Source organism: Macrotis lagotis, chromosome 2 (assembly GCF_037893015.1).
Source record: "Macrotis lagotis isolate mMagLag1 chromosome 2, bilby.v1.9.chrom.fasta, whole genome shotgun sequence".
Classification (NCBI taxonomy): Eukaryota; Metazoa; Chordata; class Mammalia; order Peramelemorphia; family Peramelidae; genus Macrotis; species Macrotis lagotis.
Window position 1 is genome coordinate 335116537 of NC_133659.1, and position 18438 is coordinate 335134974.

An 18438-nucleotide genomic window follows, 5' to 3' on the forward strand; every position below is an offset into this window, starting at 1 on the left:
CCAAGCAGAGTTCTGGCAGCATGACAGGGAGGTGATTCTTTTTTCTTTTGTAAGGCAAATGGGGTTAAGTAGCTTGCTCAAGGCCACACAGCTAGGTAATTATTAAGTGTCTGAGACTGGATTTGAACCCAGGTACTCCTGACTCCAGGGCCGGTGCTTTATCCACTATGCCACCTAGCCGTCCCCAGGGAGGTGATTCTTTTACACTCTAATTAGAATATACATGTAGGAGAGAAGCTGACTCTACAAGCCTCCCCTTCCTTAAACAAGTCATAGTCACACACCTCTACTCTCCACCCCAAGAAACAAACTTCATCCTGAAAATTCTATAGGAAAACTAAGCCAGATTTACAGATACATTTAGCAATTTCCCAAAGAAGCTGATGGAGAGGGAGAATTTTCCATGTATGTCACCAGGAGTCAGGGATAGTTGAGAATCCTCTGACGTCTGATCTAGGGAATATTTAAAATTCTAACAACAAACTAAGTCCAAAAACATCTGAACTAAACCTGAGACAGGTGTAAACAGATGAGGTTCATATTAACCAAAATTTGCAGGAGGTGTGGTCTTGAGTCCCAAATAATAAAAGGAAATAAAAAATTCCCACACGTGAACAGAGACTGTCAGAGCTGAGAAGTCTTTGAGTTGGGGCCACTGGGGTGGGCATTGGGAAGGCCTTCTCCAGTGACAACCTACTGTTTGAATGAACCTTGGGTGGGCTTCTTCATCCCTTTGCCTCCTTTCCCTCACGTATAAATAACAATAACAAGATTTGAGCACCGTCTCACTGTGTGTTTTGTAACCCTGAATGCGTGTGGGGAGAATGGTAAAGCCAGAAGAAAGCTTGGATGTCTTCTGGCCTGGCCTCACTCCCCAAGAATCAGCCAATCAGCATGGATTGTATTAATGCTTTTCCAACAGAAGACTTCTGTCTCCTTGGCTAGAGTTGTCCCCTTCAGGTGGTCCCTTCTCTGCCCCTTGGAAGGCTCTGCCAGGCCTTGCTTCTCCAACAGAATGGAAGCACCTTGAAAGCAGGCAAGACCATGTTTTTGCTTTCCTTTTAGTCACCAGAGATTAGCCTGGTGACACAGTAGGCACTTGATAAATGCCCCATCAACTGACAGCTTTTTACATCTGTCCTGGCTCATAGGATTTAAGGCTGGAATATTGTCAAATCTCTGGTTTTAGAGATGAAGAGGCTGAGTGACGTCCTTGCTTGCCCTGTGGTCCCCGAGTCATCTGCTCTCCTGGCTATCCATGTTCTTTCTTTTCCTTCCAGTTCCCCTAGTCAAGGCTAAAATGTTGGCTGCATTTCGAAACAAGTGGGCTGTGGTAGTTCTAATTTAGCAAGGCCGTGGGACATTCTTTCACACCCCTTTTTATTTCTCCTCTTTGCTTCCAACCCTGGGCCAAATTAGACTGCTTGTTCATTTGCCTCCCCTTTAATTACAATCCACAGTCCAACTGGCTGACCAGAAGTTTAGGGTTCTCTGAAAGTTACTGAATAGATTGCATCTCCAGTGGGGAGGGGACCAGGGAGCCCCTCTGGAGTATCAAAGACTTTTTCTAATAAAGTCCCCCCACCCCATTGCTGAAGCAGAGCCAATCTTGCTTAGCTGAGATTCCTCTGAAAGGCCCCTGGTCTCCTGGCAAGATGTCCTCTACCAGCCTTCTGTGCCCAAGGTCAGAGCTGGGAGGGGCCTTAGAATAGAAGATGTCAGAGCTGAGAGGGGTCTTAGAATAGGGGGTATCAGTGCTGGGAGGGGTTTTAGAACAGGGCATGTCAGGGCTGGGAGAGGAAACTGAGGTTCAGGGACCTTGAAGGACTTATTTGAGGTTGTGTGGTTGTGGGAGTCAGAATTAGAGCCTAGACTGAGTCTTGGCACTCTGGAGCAGCATTTTCCTTACTTGGTGACAAGTCCATGCTGGCTGTAGGGGGCAAGTCCACCTACCACTCGCCCAGAAGATCAGCCAGATGCTGCTGTCTTAGGGATCTCACTGGTCTGACCTGGACTGTTTATATAATGATGTGTGTGTGTGTGTGTGTGTGTGTGTGTGTGTGTGTGTGTAGGGGAGGTTGTTGCCCTGGGACTTGTGTCTTAGGACTTTCCATCAAAATAGAACTCCCTCCTCTTTTAAAGGCAGATTGGCAATTTGCCTAGAGAATTTTTATGGAACTCATTCTGTTCTGTTGGAATAACACTGGGAAATCAGATGCTCTAGAAACTCTGTAGTAGAATGCAGAAAAATTCAATGGCAGAAAATGAGATAAGAGCCTGGTCTGTGTCCTTCAGATCCCCTCCTTCTGACTGTCCTCTAAATTTTGTGAAATTAGAGTGAAGGAGCCTTACAACTTTTGAACCAAAACACATTGTATAATTTCGAGGGAGAGGGAGTTGAGATATCTCTCATTCTATAGACCTAAAAACTGAAGCCCAGAGAGGGGTCATGAACCAATGGGTTTATCACAGAGAAGAAACATGACAAGGCAACTAAGGCAACTAGTCCAGTTCCTTTATTTTTTTCTTTTTTTTGCTATTGTTCAGTTGTTTCAGTTGTGTTCAACTCTCTGTTGCCCCACATGGGTTTTTCTTGGCAGGGATCCTGGAGTGGTTTTGCCATTTTCTTCTCCAGTTCATTTGTCAGATGAAGAAACTGAGGTAACAGGCTTTCAGAGACTTGCCTAGGTCACCCAGCTAGGAAGTGTCTGAGGCTGGATTTGAACTCAGGTCCGCTTGATTCCAGTCCAGTGTTCTGTACACTGCTCTTTTCCTGCTTATTTTGCAGAGGGGGGAAAATGAGGCTTATGGAATTCACAAGACTTTCCTGAGGTTATGTATAAGTAGAAAATGACTCGTTTGTTTATGAGAGCTTTGATGTTTTGGTTTTTGTATTTTGGCCTGTAAAAGTCCTCACTCTAACTGGGACCTTCTCCATAGAAAGGACTCAGATGTGATCTATGAAGTGAATAGATTATTCTGGTTTTTAATTCTGTCTTACAAGTTATGTTGGGCAAAATGATGGAACCATAGAATCAAATGCAGTTTTCTGAGAACTTCTATATGTAACTGTCAGAACATCTTATGAACAAACAGTTGTGGTCAGCCTAGTGGGCAGAGGAACTGGATATAAAGGTCTGGTTTCAGGTGACACCCACTCTACACTCTGGGACAGCCCTTTGGGGGGCAGACGGCAGCTCCATAAAATCGATCTGCTAATTTATCTACTGAAATTATAGACTGTCTGCTAGAACAGTTGGTAAAACTTGTCTCTGGTGGTTCCTGAATTAAGGGTCAGAGCACAGGGCAATTTGGGAGAAGACCAGGGTTCCAGGCTCTTCCCAGTTAGCTAATGTTTTCCTAAGGCTTTAGCTACAAAATGATTGATTGGAACCAGTCTGTGAAGATGGATGGGAAAATTAATGTAGTTATTTCAGAATAATTGGTTCTGTTTGTGATCTTTTACATTTTATTTTATTCATTTTAAAACATGATTCTTGAAGAATCCATGACCTGCATCAGACCAACTACCAAAGGGGTTCCATAATATCCCCAAAGGTTAAGAATTCATGGACTAGATGATCTCTAAAACCCCTCTCAGCTCTAATATTCCCTGTTCTATGCCCCCCCCCCCAACTCTGGTCTTCCTTGTTCTAAGTCTCTTCCTAGCTCTGATCTTCCCTGTTCTAAGACCCCCCCCCCCCATTCTGCCATTCCCTGTTCTGCCTCTCTCCCAAAGAGACAAAGCTAAATAAACCATTTTACTGTACCTCCTTCTGATAGTGACTGAAAATTTTCTTTTCACAGATATGACAACACTCAAAAAGGGTATATTACTTACCAAGAATTTTTGAATCGATTGGGAATTGAGTATTCACCTTCTGTCCATCGGCCATATGTGGTAGATCATTTCAACTTCATGGGCCACTTCACAAAACCTGAACAGATACTGGAAGAGACCAATTTGCTGCAACAGTTAGAGTTCAAGTCATTCAAGTAAGTACATGATACAAATCTGAATGGGACAGGAAACATAGGTGATGGACACAGTTCTCTGGTCATGTGGGTACCCCAGGCTCAACCCTCAACCTTTTCCTCACTGACCTCTCCCTCCCACCATCTTCTGCCTTTCCCCCTCTCCCCCAGGGTCCCACACTAATCTCCTTTGCTTTGCTCCAGCTTCCTGAGGTCAGGTCCTCATCTCCCCTATTGCCTTAGCCTTCTGACTGGTCTTCCTGCCTCCTAGTCTCTTTCCTTCTGCTTCATCCTTCCTCGTTGTTGTTTGTCCTTCATTTTTGAAGTGGATCAATGCCACCACAGGGTGCTGTCCTGACTCATGTACTAAGCCATAGGCAGTTTCTGATAGTCTGCTACAAAGTCATCATGATCTATAATCTTTCACTGCCTCAGTTTCCTCAGCTGTCAGATGGAGGGGTTGGATTTGGAAACCCCTCTGACTTAGAGTCCATCATCCTGTCATCTTTCATTAGTTCCATGTCCCTAGCAGCCTAAAATACAAACTCCTTAGTGTGGTATTTAAGGCTTTCCCTTACCAGAAGTGGTTGCTTGTCTTTTTTGATTATTCTCATTTCTTCATTGTCTGCCCCGACTTAACTGATCTAGAGTGATTTCATAAACATTAATATAGACAAAGAACAGGAAAGGAGGATTCTATGTGAAACCATAATGTCTAGTTCAGATGGTTTGTTTTTGAAATGAATAATTAAATGTCCCATCCTAATTCAAACATAGCCCTGCATGTCTACACTTCCCTAGACTTTTCTTCTGTCTTTAACAATGTATCACTGATATTTTCTTTTTCTTGGATATCCCTGCCTCAGTTCCCTCCATAACTTTCCTCATAAGAAATCAGAAGCCTTTCCTTAGAGCAAATGCTTCTGTTTGTAATCATAATAACAGCCTAGATACATTTATCCAGCTTTACAGAGATTCTCTCATTTGAACCTCATAACAATCCTGGTGGGGGCTACTATTATCTTCCCCATTTTACAGATGACAAAAGTGAGTCAGAGATCAAATGGCTTGCTTAGCCTCTCATAGCTAGCAGATGTCTGAGACTAGATTGGAATACAGGCCTGGTGCTCCCTCAGGCTGGGGATGGGGTCAAAGTCCCCTAACTGTGTTGATATTGCAGCCCCATGGTAGTCTGGTGATTTGGGAGAGACCCACATCCGAATGGTCAAGTCTCCCATTGCATCCAGACCAACACTAGTTGTCCTATTCCTTTTATACCAGGCCAATGGGTTCAGATGGTTCTGGAAGACCTAGAGAGAAAGGTGTCTTGGCACATCACTCCCTCACTTTAATCCAATTAGGTGCAAGTCATCATTTTTGGATGTTATGCTCATCTTCAGTACCAAAGGATAGCAACATCCACATCTAGCTACCATTGAAGCAAAACAGGTCCATACGTTGATGTGTCTGAAAATGTTTGTCTGCTCTTTGCCCTCTAGCCCCCTAGCCCCTGCCTAGATGGGGCAGGACTGGGAGGGGTGGGGTGGGGATGGGAAAGGCTTTATCACTGGTCTAGTATTAATTTTCTTATGAAGCCTGGTGGTGACCTTTTCCTTGCTCCTATTGTGCATACTCAAAAGCCTAGAAGTGTTTGGGTAACTTCAGATTGTGGGGCTAAGATTATGGTAAGTGGCAGCATTGTTCTGAGCCCTTCTTCCCCCTGCCCCCCAATTCTGCTTGAGAGCTCATTCCCTTTTTAAGCTTTTTTCCTCATTGGCGTCCCAGGACTTTCACATCCTTAGATTTCAGGAATTCACATTTCAAAACTTTAGATTGAGGTGAGTTGGGATCAAACTTAGGCTTTGGACTGCCACTTGAGGGCTATTCCTACTATATTCCAGGCTATGCCCTGCCCCAAGCTCCAGCTCCCAGCTCTATATTGAATGATGCTACATGAGCAGGGTCCCCTGAAAGGTGGGCACAGAAATCCAGAGTCAGGACAGGCCAAATCTGAGTTCAGAGTGGTCCTGAGCCCTGGGTATGTTCTTGGCAATAGTCAGGAGCTGCTTTGTGTTGTGTTGTGTGAGGAATAATGCCTTCCCTGTATTCTTTCCCACAATTGCAGACCATACAAGCAGGGTCTAGTCATGGTCAGGCCACATTTGAAGTATGAGGGCTTGTTTTAGAAACCAAATTAAAAAAAATCAAAATCTGGATCACCCGTCCCCCAGATAAAGGTAAAGCAATTGTCCAAGACCTGGAGTTGTACAGCCTAGGGAAAGTCCAGGGCAGGTGTGATCACCATGCTCAGCCAACAAGGGTGGGATCTGCCTTAGGAAAGAGGAAAGCCACAGATCCTGCTTGGCCTGAGGGCAAAGAGCTAGGAACAATGGTGGTGGTGGTGGTAGTGGTGGTGGTAGTGGGGACAGATCCTGGGGGGCTGATTCCTGCTCTGAGAAAGGAAGAACTTTCTCATGGAAGTGCAACAATGGAATGAGCTGCCTCCCCGGGGGGTGGGGGGGAGTCCTTTATTTACTTCTTGGCATAGTTCAACCAATCACTGCTTCCTCCAGGATCCCTCCCTTTCTCCACCAAATGTGTCTTCTCTCTATATTTTGCATGTGTTTATCTGTATATAGGTTATTGTTCACCTCCCCACTTCAATGTAGAATGTAAACTGGCGGATAGGTAGTGTAGTGGATGGAGCACTGGGTTTGGGATCAGAAAGACCTGAGTTCAAATTATGCTTCATATGCTTTCTAGCTGGGTGACTCTGGGCAAGCCACTTAACCTGTGACTGCCTCAGTTTCCTCATTTTTAAGATGCAGGGATTAGATCTGATGGCTTCCAGGATTTATTCCACTTTAAAAACCACGATTCTAGAATTCTTGATAGTAATCAATCCATCAATTAACAACCATCGTTGTAACAACTGTAACAACTGTACAGGACGCCCTGGTCTAAGGCAGGAGCTATTTTTCACAATGAATGCTGGTTGAATGGATAAAGTTAAGAAGAAATAGGAGTCAGTGAGCTTGGGTTAGTCAAGCAGGTGAGAACATCCTTGATCAGAGGCTAAAGTCCAGCCCTCCTCATTTTACAGATGGGGAAAGTGAGATTCTGGCTGTGGGTGCAGGGCCCAGAGGGCAAGGGGGTTCCTTCCAGCCCTGGGGTTTAAAAAGTCCCCTGGATGGTTGTCACCATCCAGGATGGGAAATTCTTGGCATCATGACTTTTTCCTGACTTAAAACTTCTCACTGGCTTGCTCTGAGTACGCATTTCCTTCTGCAAGAGGAATAATTACTGCCTGGAAACCATGGCTTCGTCCAGGAATCGTTGAATGCCTCAATTTTCTAAAAATATGTATCTCAGAATTGTTTTGATTTTCTGCCGTCATTTGCTTTCATTTTGAAGGATTAAGTGGAAGATAATAGTAGTGGTGAAGAGAGAGCTTTGTGCAGGCTGAGATGGAGCATACCTGGGACATACACCTGCAAGGGCTTCTGTTTGGGGAGGGGGTGCTCCCAGAAAAAACAACCCACTGGGCAATGGGGGGTGATGGGGCAGGAACCTATACTCTGTCTGCTTTAGGCGCATGTTTGTCTATTTGTTTTTCTTGTTTAATTTTTAATTTTGAACTCACACACAAAAGGGCAGAACACAAAAAGAGAATTTCTAGGAAAGAAACCTTGAATCTCCATTTCATTCCCCAGGCTTTCAAAATACCCAAGTATATAATTGTACATATCACTTTGAAAACGATGGCTGGTTTCTGCATCTTTGAGCATCCTTCTGTTCATCCTCCCCCCTCCGCCCTCCCCTCCTTGCTTCTTGCCATTGCTATTTCTAACCTTTCTTCTTCCTTAGTTATAAGTTGCTCTTCAGAATGGCTGAATCAATTCACAATTCTATTAGTTTTGTTTATGTCCGTTTTTCTACAATCCCTCTGACATTTGCCCTTTGTTATCTTTGTTAATCTGATGTGTGTATGAGGTTGAATCTCAAAATTGCTTTAATTATTAATGATTTTGAACTTTTTAATGATTGCTGATAGCTTGGATTTCTTCCTTTGAAAATTGCTATAGTGGTGGTGCAGTGGACAGAGCACTGGCCTTGGATTCAAGAGGACAGGGGTTTGAATCCAGCCTCAGATACTCATACTAGCTGTGTGACCTTGCGCAAGTTACTTAACTCTGATTGTCTCACATACAGGGCCATCTTCAGTTGTTCTGATTCTATCTGGCCACTGGACCCAGATGGTTCTGGAGGAGAAAGTGAAGCTGGTGACTTAGCACAGCCCCGCCCCCAATTCAATTCATGTGCTTGTCATGGCATCACCTCCCTGATGTTGTTGTGTTCTTTGAAAATGAAGGACAAAACATTATCATTTCAAAACATTATCATTTATATATTGAGGAATGGCTCTTAATCTTAAACATTTGAATCAGTTCTTTATAATCTTGGTAATGAGACTTATTAAGGAAATTTGTGTAAAGATTTTCCCCCAATTACTTGTTTTCCTTCTACCTAACTACATTAGATTTGTTTAAAATTTTATATAATAATAATAATAGTTAACATTTATTTAGTGCTTATGATATGCTTGACACTATGCTAAGCCCTTTGTGCTGGTATTATCCCCATTTTACAGATAAGGAACCTAGGCTCACAGGGTTAAATGCCTTGCCCAGGGTCACCTTGGCTAGTAAGTTTCTGAGATCAGATTTGAATTCAGGTCTTCCTGACCCCAGACCTGGCCCTCTATCCACTATGCCACCTAACCAAAGATGTCTATTTTATCTTGTGACCTCTCTATTGCTTGCTTAGTCAAGAACTCTTCCCCAACTCACAGATCCTATTTGTTTATAGCATGATCATATATCCATTTGGACCTTATCACGATGTGAAGTGTTGATCTAAATCTGTTTTCCACTGGCCAGCTCTCCTGTTTCCCAGGATTTTTCCTCAAATAGGAAGTATTTCTCCCAGTTACTAGGATCCTGGGTTTAGCAAATACTATGTTAATGCTGTATACCTAATCTGTCATACAGTTTAACCTCTCTATTTTTAATCAATACCATATTACTTTATATTACTGCTTTGACATGTAATTTGATTTCTGGCATTGATATATCCCCTCCCTTCTCCCCTTTTTTCCACATTAGTAGCCTTGAGATTCTCAACTTTCTGTTCTTTCTTATGGATTTCATTATTTTTTTCTAGCTCTGCAAGCTATTCCTTTGGTAGATTGATTGGTACAGTTCTGAATGTGCAAATTAATTTAGGGTAATATTCTTATTTTATTTTATTGGTTTGTCCTACTCCTGAACAACTGATGTATCTCTTATTATTTAGTTTTGTCTTTATATTCATAAAGGGTGTTTTCTACTTGAATTCATATAGTTTCTGGATGAATCTTCGTAGATACACTCCCAAATATTTTATGCCTTCTATAGTTATTTTGAATTTAAAGTTACTTTTTCTAGCTTTTTTTTGTTGAGTTTTGGAATGCTTACGATTTGTGTAGAAATTGTCGTCATCTTCATGAGTCCAACTCTGACCTCATACTTACTAGTAGTGTGAGACTGGGTAAGTCACTGAACCTTGTTTGTCTCAGTTTCCTCATTCATAAAATGAGTTAGAGAAGGAAATGGTCAACCACTCCAAGATCTTTGACAAGAAAATCCTAAATGGAGTCATAAAGAGTTGGACATGACTGAAAACAATTGAAATTGAACCCCCCCCCCCCCATATTTTATTTGCCCTGTAGGGTCAGAAAGCTTGACTTGCTTCCAAAACAATTCCTTTTCTGGTATTATCCTTCTTCTTATCTAGCCTGGACTCATGCCCTTTCCCTTTTCATGATGTCCTTCTACAGTAAATTTCTGCATGAGTGCATGTCTGTATTGGGTCCCCCTTTGTCCATTTCAGATAAGAGTTAGGTTCATCTAATGGCTGCTTCTACTCACCTTCCTCTCTGTTTATATCCAGTTAGGAGAAATAAGGAGTTCCATATTCCCTGGTTGAATGAATAAAGGAAGGAAGGAATATCAGCCAGTGAGTTGTTTCCTTGCCCTCTCTAAGCCTCAGTTTCCTCTTCTCTACAAAGAAGAAGTTGGACTAGATGCCTGCTAAGATCCCTTAGAACTGAGATCAACATGAGTTCAAATCTCACCTCTGTTGGGGCTATCCAGAGAACCAAGGAAATTTACATCAGACCCCTTATTTTTATACAGAAGTAAACTGAATCTTTGAAAAGGGAAATGACTTGATTAGGTTTACATGGCGAATTAATCACAAATCTGGGACAATAACTCAGGTCATGAGCTCTCAAACTGGGACTACAATCTGCATTTACCTACTAATGTGCCTGGATTCTGGGGCCATTGTGAGAATTTGTTTGACTTGAATATGCATAGCTGATCAGGGCTTTATTTTGCTTCTTTTGGGAATTGGTGGTGGGAAGGATAGAAAAATAAATTCTTATTAACTGGAAAGCTAGAAATTCAAAGGAAAAAATTGACAAAAAACTTTTTTAGAAGGATCTAGATTTATTTATATTATTATAATAATTTTGTCATAAGAGTAAACATAACTCCCCCCCCAAGAAGATGAGAAATCTCAAGAATAGTAAGAGAGAGAAAATAATTGTACTTTAGTTTGTATTCAGATTCCAATGGTGAGTTTCTTTCTTTATCTTAAGTCCACCAGAGAAGTTTCCCATAGTTGCTATTACCGGCTGTATTTCCCTCCACTCCATTCCTCTCTACCCTCATCCACTCCATTCTCTCTCCTTTCATCCTGGCCCTGCCCAAAAGTGTGTTGTATCTGAGTATCCTCTCCCACAATCTTCCCTCTCTTCTATTACCTATCCCCCCTTCCCTCCCCCGCCATTTACCCCTTATTCCATCCATTTCTTCTCATTTTTCTCTAGGGCAAGATAGAAGTGTGTATGTTATTTCCTCTCTGAGCCATTTCTGATGAGAATCACTCATTCCCCCTTGCCTTTCCCTGTTCAACTCCATTGAAAAAGCTTTTTCTTGCCTCTTATGTGAAATTTCTTAGCTTCTTCTTCATTTCCTCTCCCTTCCTCCCAGTGCTTTCCTTTATTACCCATTGACTCCATCTTTTTACTATATTATACCATTATATTCTGCCTCTTCCTATGTCCTGTCTATATATGCTCCTTCTAACAGCTCTTATAAATGAAAAAGTTCATATGAGTTATCAATATCTTCTTCCTGTTCAGGAATATAAACAGTTCAACATCATTAAGTTCCTCATAGTCCCTCTCTTTCACCCCAACTATGCTTCACCTGAGACTTGTACTTGGAGATCAAACTTTCTGTTCAGCTCTGGTTGTTTCAATAGGGAAGTTTGAAAGTCCCCTGTTTCATTCAGAGTCCATCTTTTCCCCTGAAAGAGGATGTTCAGTTTTGCTGGGTAGTTGATTCTCAGTTGTAATTGAAGATTTTATTTATTTATTTTGAGTTTTACAATTTTTCGCCTAATCTTACTCCCCCCCCCCCCCACAGAAAGCAATTTGTCAGTCTTTACATTGTTTCCATGTTGTACATGATTCTCAGTTGTAAACCAAGATCTTATGCCTTCTGGAATATCATATTCCAATCCCTACGAGCCCTTGATGTAGATGCTGCCAGATCTGTATAATCCTGACTATGGAGCCTCTATAGTTGAATTGTTTGTTTCTGGCAGCTTTTAGAATTTTCTCTTTGATTTGGGAGTTTTGGAACTTGGCTATAATATTCCTGCAGGTTTTTCTTTTGGTATCTCTTTCAGAGATGAATTCCCTCAATTTCTATTTCACCCTCTGCTTCTAGGATCTCAGGGCAATTTTGCTGTATTATTTCTTGAACAATGAAGTCTAGGCTCTTTTCCTGGTTGTGTCTTTCAGGTAGCCCAATAGTTTTAAAATTGTTTCTTCTGGATCTGTTTTTGAGGTTGGTTGTTTTTCCAATGAGATATTTCACATTTTCTTCTAACTTTTGGCTTTTTTTTTTTGGAAGAGTTTTATTTCTTTCTGATTTCTTGCAAAGTCATCAGCTTCCTTTAGTTCCATTCTGCATTTGAAGGAGTTATTTTCTTCAGAGAGATTTTTTATTTTATTTTCCAGCTGGCCAATTCTGCTTTTTAAGGCATTCTTCTCCTCATTTGCCTTTTGTTTTGCTTTTTCCATTTGGTCTAAACTGGTTTTTAACATCTTATTTTTTTAAGTATTTTTTTTGTATTTCTTTCACCAAGCTGCTGATTTGGTTTTCATGATTTTTCTGTGTCGCTCTCATTTCTCTTCCCAATTTTTCCTCTACCTCCCTTAATTGCTTTTCAAAGTGTTTTTTGACCTCATCCATAGTCTGAGCCCATTTTCTATTTCTCTTGGAGGTTTTGGATACAGAAGCTTTGATTTTGTCATCATCTGCATATGTGTTTTGATCTTCCATGAGACTAAAGTAATTTTCTATGGTCAGATTCATCTTTTTTTCTGTTGTTTACTCATTTCCTCATCCCAAGACTAATTTACAGCACTTCCAAGGCTTTGGTTTTTTGGTTGGGAAATGCCCCACTGGGATCTTTATTCCTCCAAGGTCTTATGCTCTCTTGCCTGTGCTTTGATATGTAGATGACCACAGCACTCCCCTCTGCCTGGAGCTGTAAGGAGGGGCCCTGCTCAACTAATCTTAGTATGGAAGCCCAAACTGCAACCTGGATCTGAGTGTGGGCAAACAGCAGAGTCCTGCCCCCAGGGAGAGGAGAGAAATTTCTTTTTTTTTTAAGTTCAGAAGAACTTTAATTGAATTCTTTCAGCAAGTACAGCAGAATTAAGATCCACCCCACCAAGCCAGTCCAATCTTCAGGTGTGTGCACCCAAAAGAGAAAAATCTTGGGCTGTGCTTGATGAGGAAATGCAACTTTGGGGTCGATCGTCTTCGAATCTAACTCATGATGGGGCTGAGTTAATACTTTATCTACACTTGCTGGGTTGGCAAACGTGACGAAACCAAAGCCTCTGGAGCATTTGGTGGTGGGATCTCTCATGACCATACATTCCTCTAATTTCTCCAAATTTGCTAAAATAGTCTCTAAGGCTATCTGGTGAGGTTTGCCAGCTCAGGCCACCAATAAACATTTTACCGGGGTTGTGCTGTGAGTCGGGGCTTCTAGAGGTGGCCTGGCTCCCATCTGCCTCCATATCTGAGGCCCCCCGCCCCCCCTCCCCCCAAAATGAAGCCCCACAGTGATTGGAGCAGAGCAGCGGCCTGAGGAGAGAAATTTCTGCAGTCTCCCCTGACCCCCTTACCATCTGTGGGCTGTGCTCTGGAGGTACAGGCTGGTTTCTCCCAATTCTCACTGCAGGTTCTGTGGCTGGTGCTCCTCATTCCACACTCATTCTGGTGTAGCTGAATTCTCTCAATGCCCCTTACAGCTGTTCCTGGCTGTGCTATGACTGGGGCTTTTTCCAGCTCCTGGTCCTGGTGAAACACACCTTTCCTGTTGAACTTCTAAGTTATCTTGGACTGGGAAAATGTATCACTCAGTCTTTCTGTGGGTTCTGCCCCTCTAAATTTTGGCTAGAGTCATAATTTGATGGCTTTTGGAATTTTGGGGGGAAGGAGTTCCCGGGAAATGCTGCCTTCACACTGCTATCTTGGCTCCACCCGGCAAAAAACTTTAAAAAAAGAAAATGGACTTTACATGTTGAAAGTATTTCTCCATTTCAACTGCACAATAACAATTCGGTACATAGAGCCTTTCCTCTTCAACAGAGCCCTGTGTGAGGGAGAACACAAAGATTTCACGGGGGGGGGGGGGGGGGGAAGTGAGGCACAGGGACCAAGTGATCAGCCAACTGTGTGACCAGGGTGCTTTCCATGGTGCTGAATTTGTTCTCATAAACAAAGAATTTCTTTCTCCAATTGTGAGGCTGTTTCCAGGATGCCACATGCCTGCCTGGGAGGAGAAGAAGCCAAGGACATCTGATGAGAGAAGGTACCTGGAGAGAAACTAATTCATCCAAAACATTGGAAGACATGAGATGAGGATGGCAGGGATTAGGCTGGTTCTTCTTGGTCTACAAGGCCAGAACAAGAAGCAATGGGAGAGGAATGGGGCAGGGGCAGATTTTGTCCAATATCGAATGAGATCATGTTGGTGAAGCACTTCAGAAACCTTAGATCACAAGATCATTGCTACCAGCTATTGTCACTATCAATAATCAGCACAATTAGCTCATGAACAAAGAGCCTCTTGTCAATCAAAGCTGGCTGGCTACTTCGAGGGAGAGTTCCAACAGAGAATGAATGTTCTCTCATTAGGGATCCTGTAGGCAGAAGTTTGACCTAGATCACCCATTTCCAATGCTCAGATCCTGGGATTCTTAAAGAGGGTGTATCTAAGCTGGCCAGACACTCATGGAAACTATTTTCCTTTTGCACCACATAAAACTTTGTACTGTTCTGACTTGTACTGGATTATTTTCCTCTAGGGCTTATAATAAGAGAATCTGGGACAAGTTATAGTCTTAAGATAAGACATGAACTTCACTAACAATGTCCAACTTTGAGCTTTGAGCTAAACACATACTACAACTTACAGTGAAATCATACACGACAATGAAGAGACTCTGGAGCCCCAGGAAGGCTGGAGGGTGAACAAGACCCTTCATGTTGTTATAGGTTACAGGCCTTAAAACTTTTGGTGTCCTCCACAGCCTGCCTGTCCTTGAAAACCCAGCTGAAGGTCTCTGCCCTTCTAGGAGCTTTCTCTACTCTGCCTGTCCTGCTCAGATCTCCCCCACTGCTTTGCCCCCTCTAATACCCTTGAAACTGAGCAACAGAACAGTGAGGAAGAGGCACCAGACTTGGAGGTTCCTTGTCATGTGGTCATGGGTAGGCCAATTCACTGACCTGCAGCTCTGTTTCTTCATGTGTAAAAGGAGGGTGATGGATGAGGTGGCCTCACAGATCCTTTTCTAAATCTAAAATTGATCCCATGACTGATCTTTCTTTCATCTGCTTCTTCAGATGGATTTCTCCTTACTTTAGGGTAAACTGGCTTTCCTGCTGCTCATTCTTCTACATAACATTCCACCTCCAACCCCAAATCTTTATCTAGGCTGTTCCACCAATGTTCTCAGCAGCTCAGATGCCCCCCCAATATCCCAACCAATCCACGTGCATTTATTAGATGCCTACTGTTTGCCAGGCAGTTTCTGTAGATGTCAGGGATATAGAGACAAAAAGGAAATAGTCCCTGTCCTCAGAGAGCTTCCATTTCACTAGAGGAAGACAACACATAGAGACAGCGTATTCCAAAGTCTAAGTATTGTAAGCAGAGGACTCGTGGGACACACTGTAAAGGTACATTCAAAAAATATACCTGACAGAGACAGGTTAATCTGAAGGTGAGGAGGGAGTCTTGGCAGGCAGGGCCTCTTTCTAACCCTTCAGTTCTACAAACTTCCTTCCTCCCAATCACCTTGTGTTTCCTTTTGTGTATTTTTCTTGGCTTCTCTGCATATACTTTGTGACTCCTAGGTAGAATGGAGGCCCTCTAAGAGCAGATACTGATCCTTTTGTCCTTCTGCCCTCAGCAAAGTGCCCCTTAGCACAGAACCAGTTAATATATGCTAATAGAATTGATTTGTTGAATTTCTTAGTTTTCCTCTTCATTGTCCCACCTAAGTGTTTCCCCCTCATTCTAGCTCCCATTATATAGATATGTAATAAATATGTTGTATTTCATATATAATATAGTAGTTTGTGATCTCCTTTGGTGTCCCCAGCACTTCCATGGCGTCATAGGGCAAGCATATCCATTCCCATTTAACAGATGGGACAATAAAGGGTCTGACATGTTAAGGGATTCCCCCCAAGTCCTGTAACTAGTGAGCATCAGACCCAGACTTCTGACCTTGTCCATACACCCCCCTGAAGGGCGCCCCTGGTCTGTCCTGGCTGCAGGAACTCTTTCAAGGTAATATATACAAATTAACAGGAAAATGTTTACTTTGATCTTTCTTGCAGGGAAAGGCTGAAAGACCATTACCAAGACCTCAGTCAGGCCTTTGCAAGATTGGATAAACAGCGAAATGACTTTATCTCCCTGTACGAGTTGCATAAAGTCTTGCAAGAATATCAGCCCAACATAACTGAAGAGGAGATAATGACAATGCTCAAAAGGTCTCTCTTTCTTGTCTGTAATAGCAGGGGTTCTCTTTCTGCCACACAGTCACTGCCTAGTTGAGGGAGCTCTGGCCTTCTCTATGGAGGTTGATCAGGGCCCCGCAGAGTGTATCCATCATTCACTGAGGCTGACCAGAACCCCCTCATAGGGGGTCCATCCTTTGTTGAGGTCAATCAAGGTCCCTCCGTAGCTTTGTAGATGGTCTCTGAGAGTTGTTAGGCTATGTGTAAAGGAATTTCTTTGAAAAAGGCCAGGAAGGTCTTTGGACAATGGACACCCTATGTTCTGCTCAGCTTGCAAGACCAGTCATGATGAAAGAAGAGTTCTGGGTTCTTTTTTGCCTTGGGCATGATGGGGGGAGGGTCTCTGTCTCTGAGCACCAAACTGGTTCAGGGTCTGAACCTTTACAAAGTCAGGCCAAGAAGATATATCAGGTTGAGGTTGGGGTGGAGAGGCAGAAGTCACAGTTTGTGACAAGAGTCCAAGTAGCCACAGTATATAAACAGATCAGGAGCCACATATAAAACATCCTCTGTGCATACAATGAGAGGGGAAGGAAGGGCACAAGATTAGGTCAGAGATGGTGACTGCTGTCATTGAGTCACTGTCAGGCAGGCTCAGGTAATTCCTAGATTCCAGGCGTGAGGTAAGGACTTACTACGGGGGCGAGGTCTGTGGCAGCTAAGCATGTGTGTGCTCCCCTGGGTGGCTGCATTGGACACTGCTGGGAGCAGCCACACTTGGGGGATCTGAGCAGGCAGCATCTCCAGACACTGGATTAGGAAGTTCAGGTGGTGGGGGGGCTGGGGCAGCAGGTCCAACGTATGACAACAGGTGGGCAGGCAGCTAGAGGGCAAGTCACCAAGTCAGCCAGTGGAAGGGACTTCATTTTACAAATGAGGAAATGGGGATGATGCAGAGAGTTTAAATCACCTGCCCAAGACTAGACAGCAAGTAAGTGTCTCAGAGGAGCTTCCATCCCAGGTCTTTGTGGACCCAAGTCCAGTGGGGTTTGTGTGTGTGTGTGTGTGTGTGTGTGTGTGTGTGTGTGTACTTATTCTCTCAAATTGCAGATTCAAGGGAGTCTGGCTGCAGTGAACAGAGGCCTTGGGTGATTGGCTGTTCAGGCCACCTCAAAAGCCTTCTGTCCACTGTGTGACCTTGGTCAAGTCACTTAACACATTACCTTGCAAAAACCAAAACCAAAAAATAGTTTTCTGTCTAATATAGGAATAGCACAGAAAAGGCAGGGTATGGCTAGCATGGCAAAGGCACTGGAAGCTGTACTGGATGAGGATTATGCCAAGCTGGGGGACACAGGGCAAGTGATTTTCCTTCCCTGGACTTCAGTTTCCTCACCTGTAAAATGAATGAGTTTGACTAGGGATCCTGACATCCATTCCAATTCCAGCTCATTGAACCTGTGGGAGTGGGAGAAGCTGGCGCTGGGTAAGACATGGTTACTACCCTCTAGTTGTTGAAGGGATCTCTCTGAGATCTTCGAGTGTTGAAGCTTGCAGAGGGAAGAACCAGCAGCATCAAGTGAGAAGACAGAATCAAGTGACTTTTAATAGCCTGCAAAGAGAAAATAAAATAAAAAAGAGAAAACTTCTTTCCTAGTAAGAGTCCTCCAAAGGCTGAAGGGGCAACCTTGGAGGAGGTAGGGGTCTCACCCTGGCTAGAGGCTAGTCAGGGAGAGTGAAAAGAAGGACTCCCGGCTGATAGAATCACTGAGTGGTTATCCGGGCCAAGCTAGACACAGACATCTTCCCAATTATCTCTGAGCATCAGCTATAGGGGGGCATCTAGCCTCTATTCAAAGATCTCCAAGGAGGGGCCCAGAACTTCTTGTGGCAGCCCATTCCGTTTTTGGATGGCTCTAATTATGGATAATTATGAATGATTGCTGTGATTCCAAGCCTCAGTTGTCCTCTTTTTGACACCCATCCCCCCATTGTTTTTGGTCCTGGAACCAAGCAGGACACGTTGTGAACATTCTGGCCTTTCAAACACTTTAACACAAGTGACAGTCTCCTCCCTTAACTCCTCCTCACCTTCTTTTCCAGGCCTTTCACATCCTGTTGCCTCCTCTGGACACTCCAGATTGTCAACAGCCTTCTTCAATGGTGGCAGCTAGAACAGAAGACACACCCCTTGCAGAGGAAGACTCTCTCTGCCCCTCTTGATGCAGTTCAGAATTGCCATAGCTCTGTGGCTGCTACACCACTCATATTGAGGATGCAGTCCATTAACACCCCTGGA

General features: G+C 43.3%; 1 protein-coding gene across 8 annotated transcripts in view; it reads left to right on the plus strand.

The window, feature by feature from the left end:
* Positions 1-18438, plus strand: part of EFCAB6 (EF-hand calcium binding domain 6) — a 239117-nt gene that overhangs the window by 181159 nt on the left and 39520 nt on the right. For all 8 annotated transcript variants that reach the window (XM_074227119.1, XM_074227117.1, XM_074227120.1 and 5 more), the window contains 2 exons: positions 3808-3996; positions 16017-16172. In XM_074227119.1, coding sequence (XP_074083220.1) covers positions 3808-3996; positions 16017-16172 — 345 coding nt within the window. The remainder of the gene's footprint in view (positions 1-3807; positions 3997-16016; positions 16173-18438) is intronic.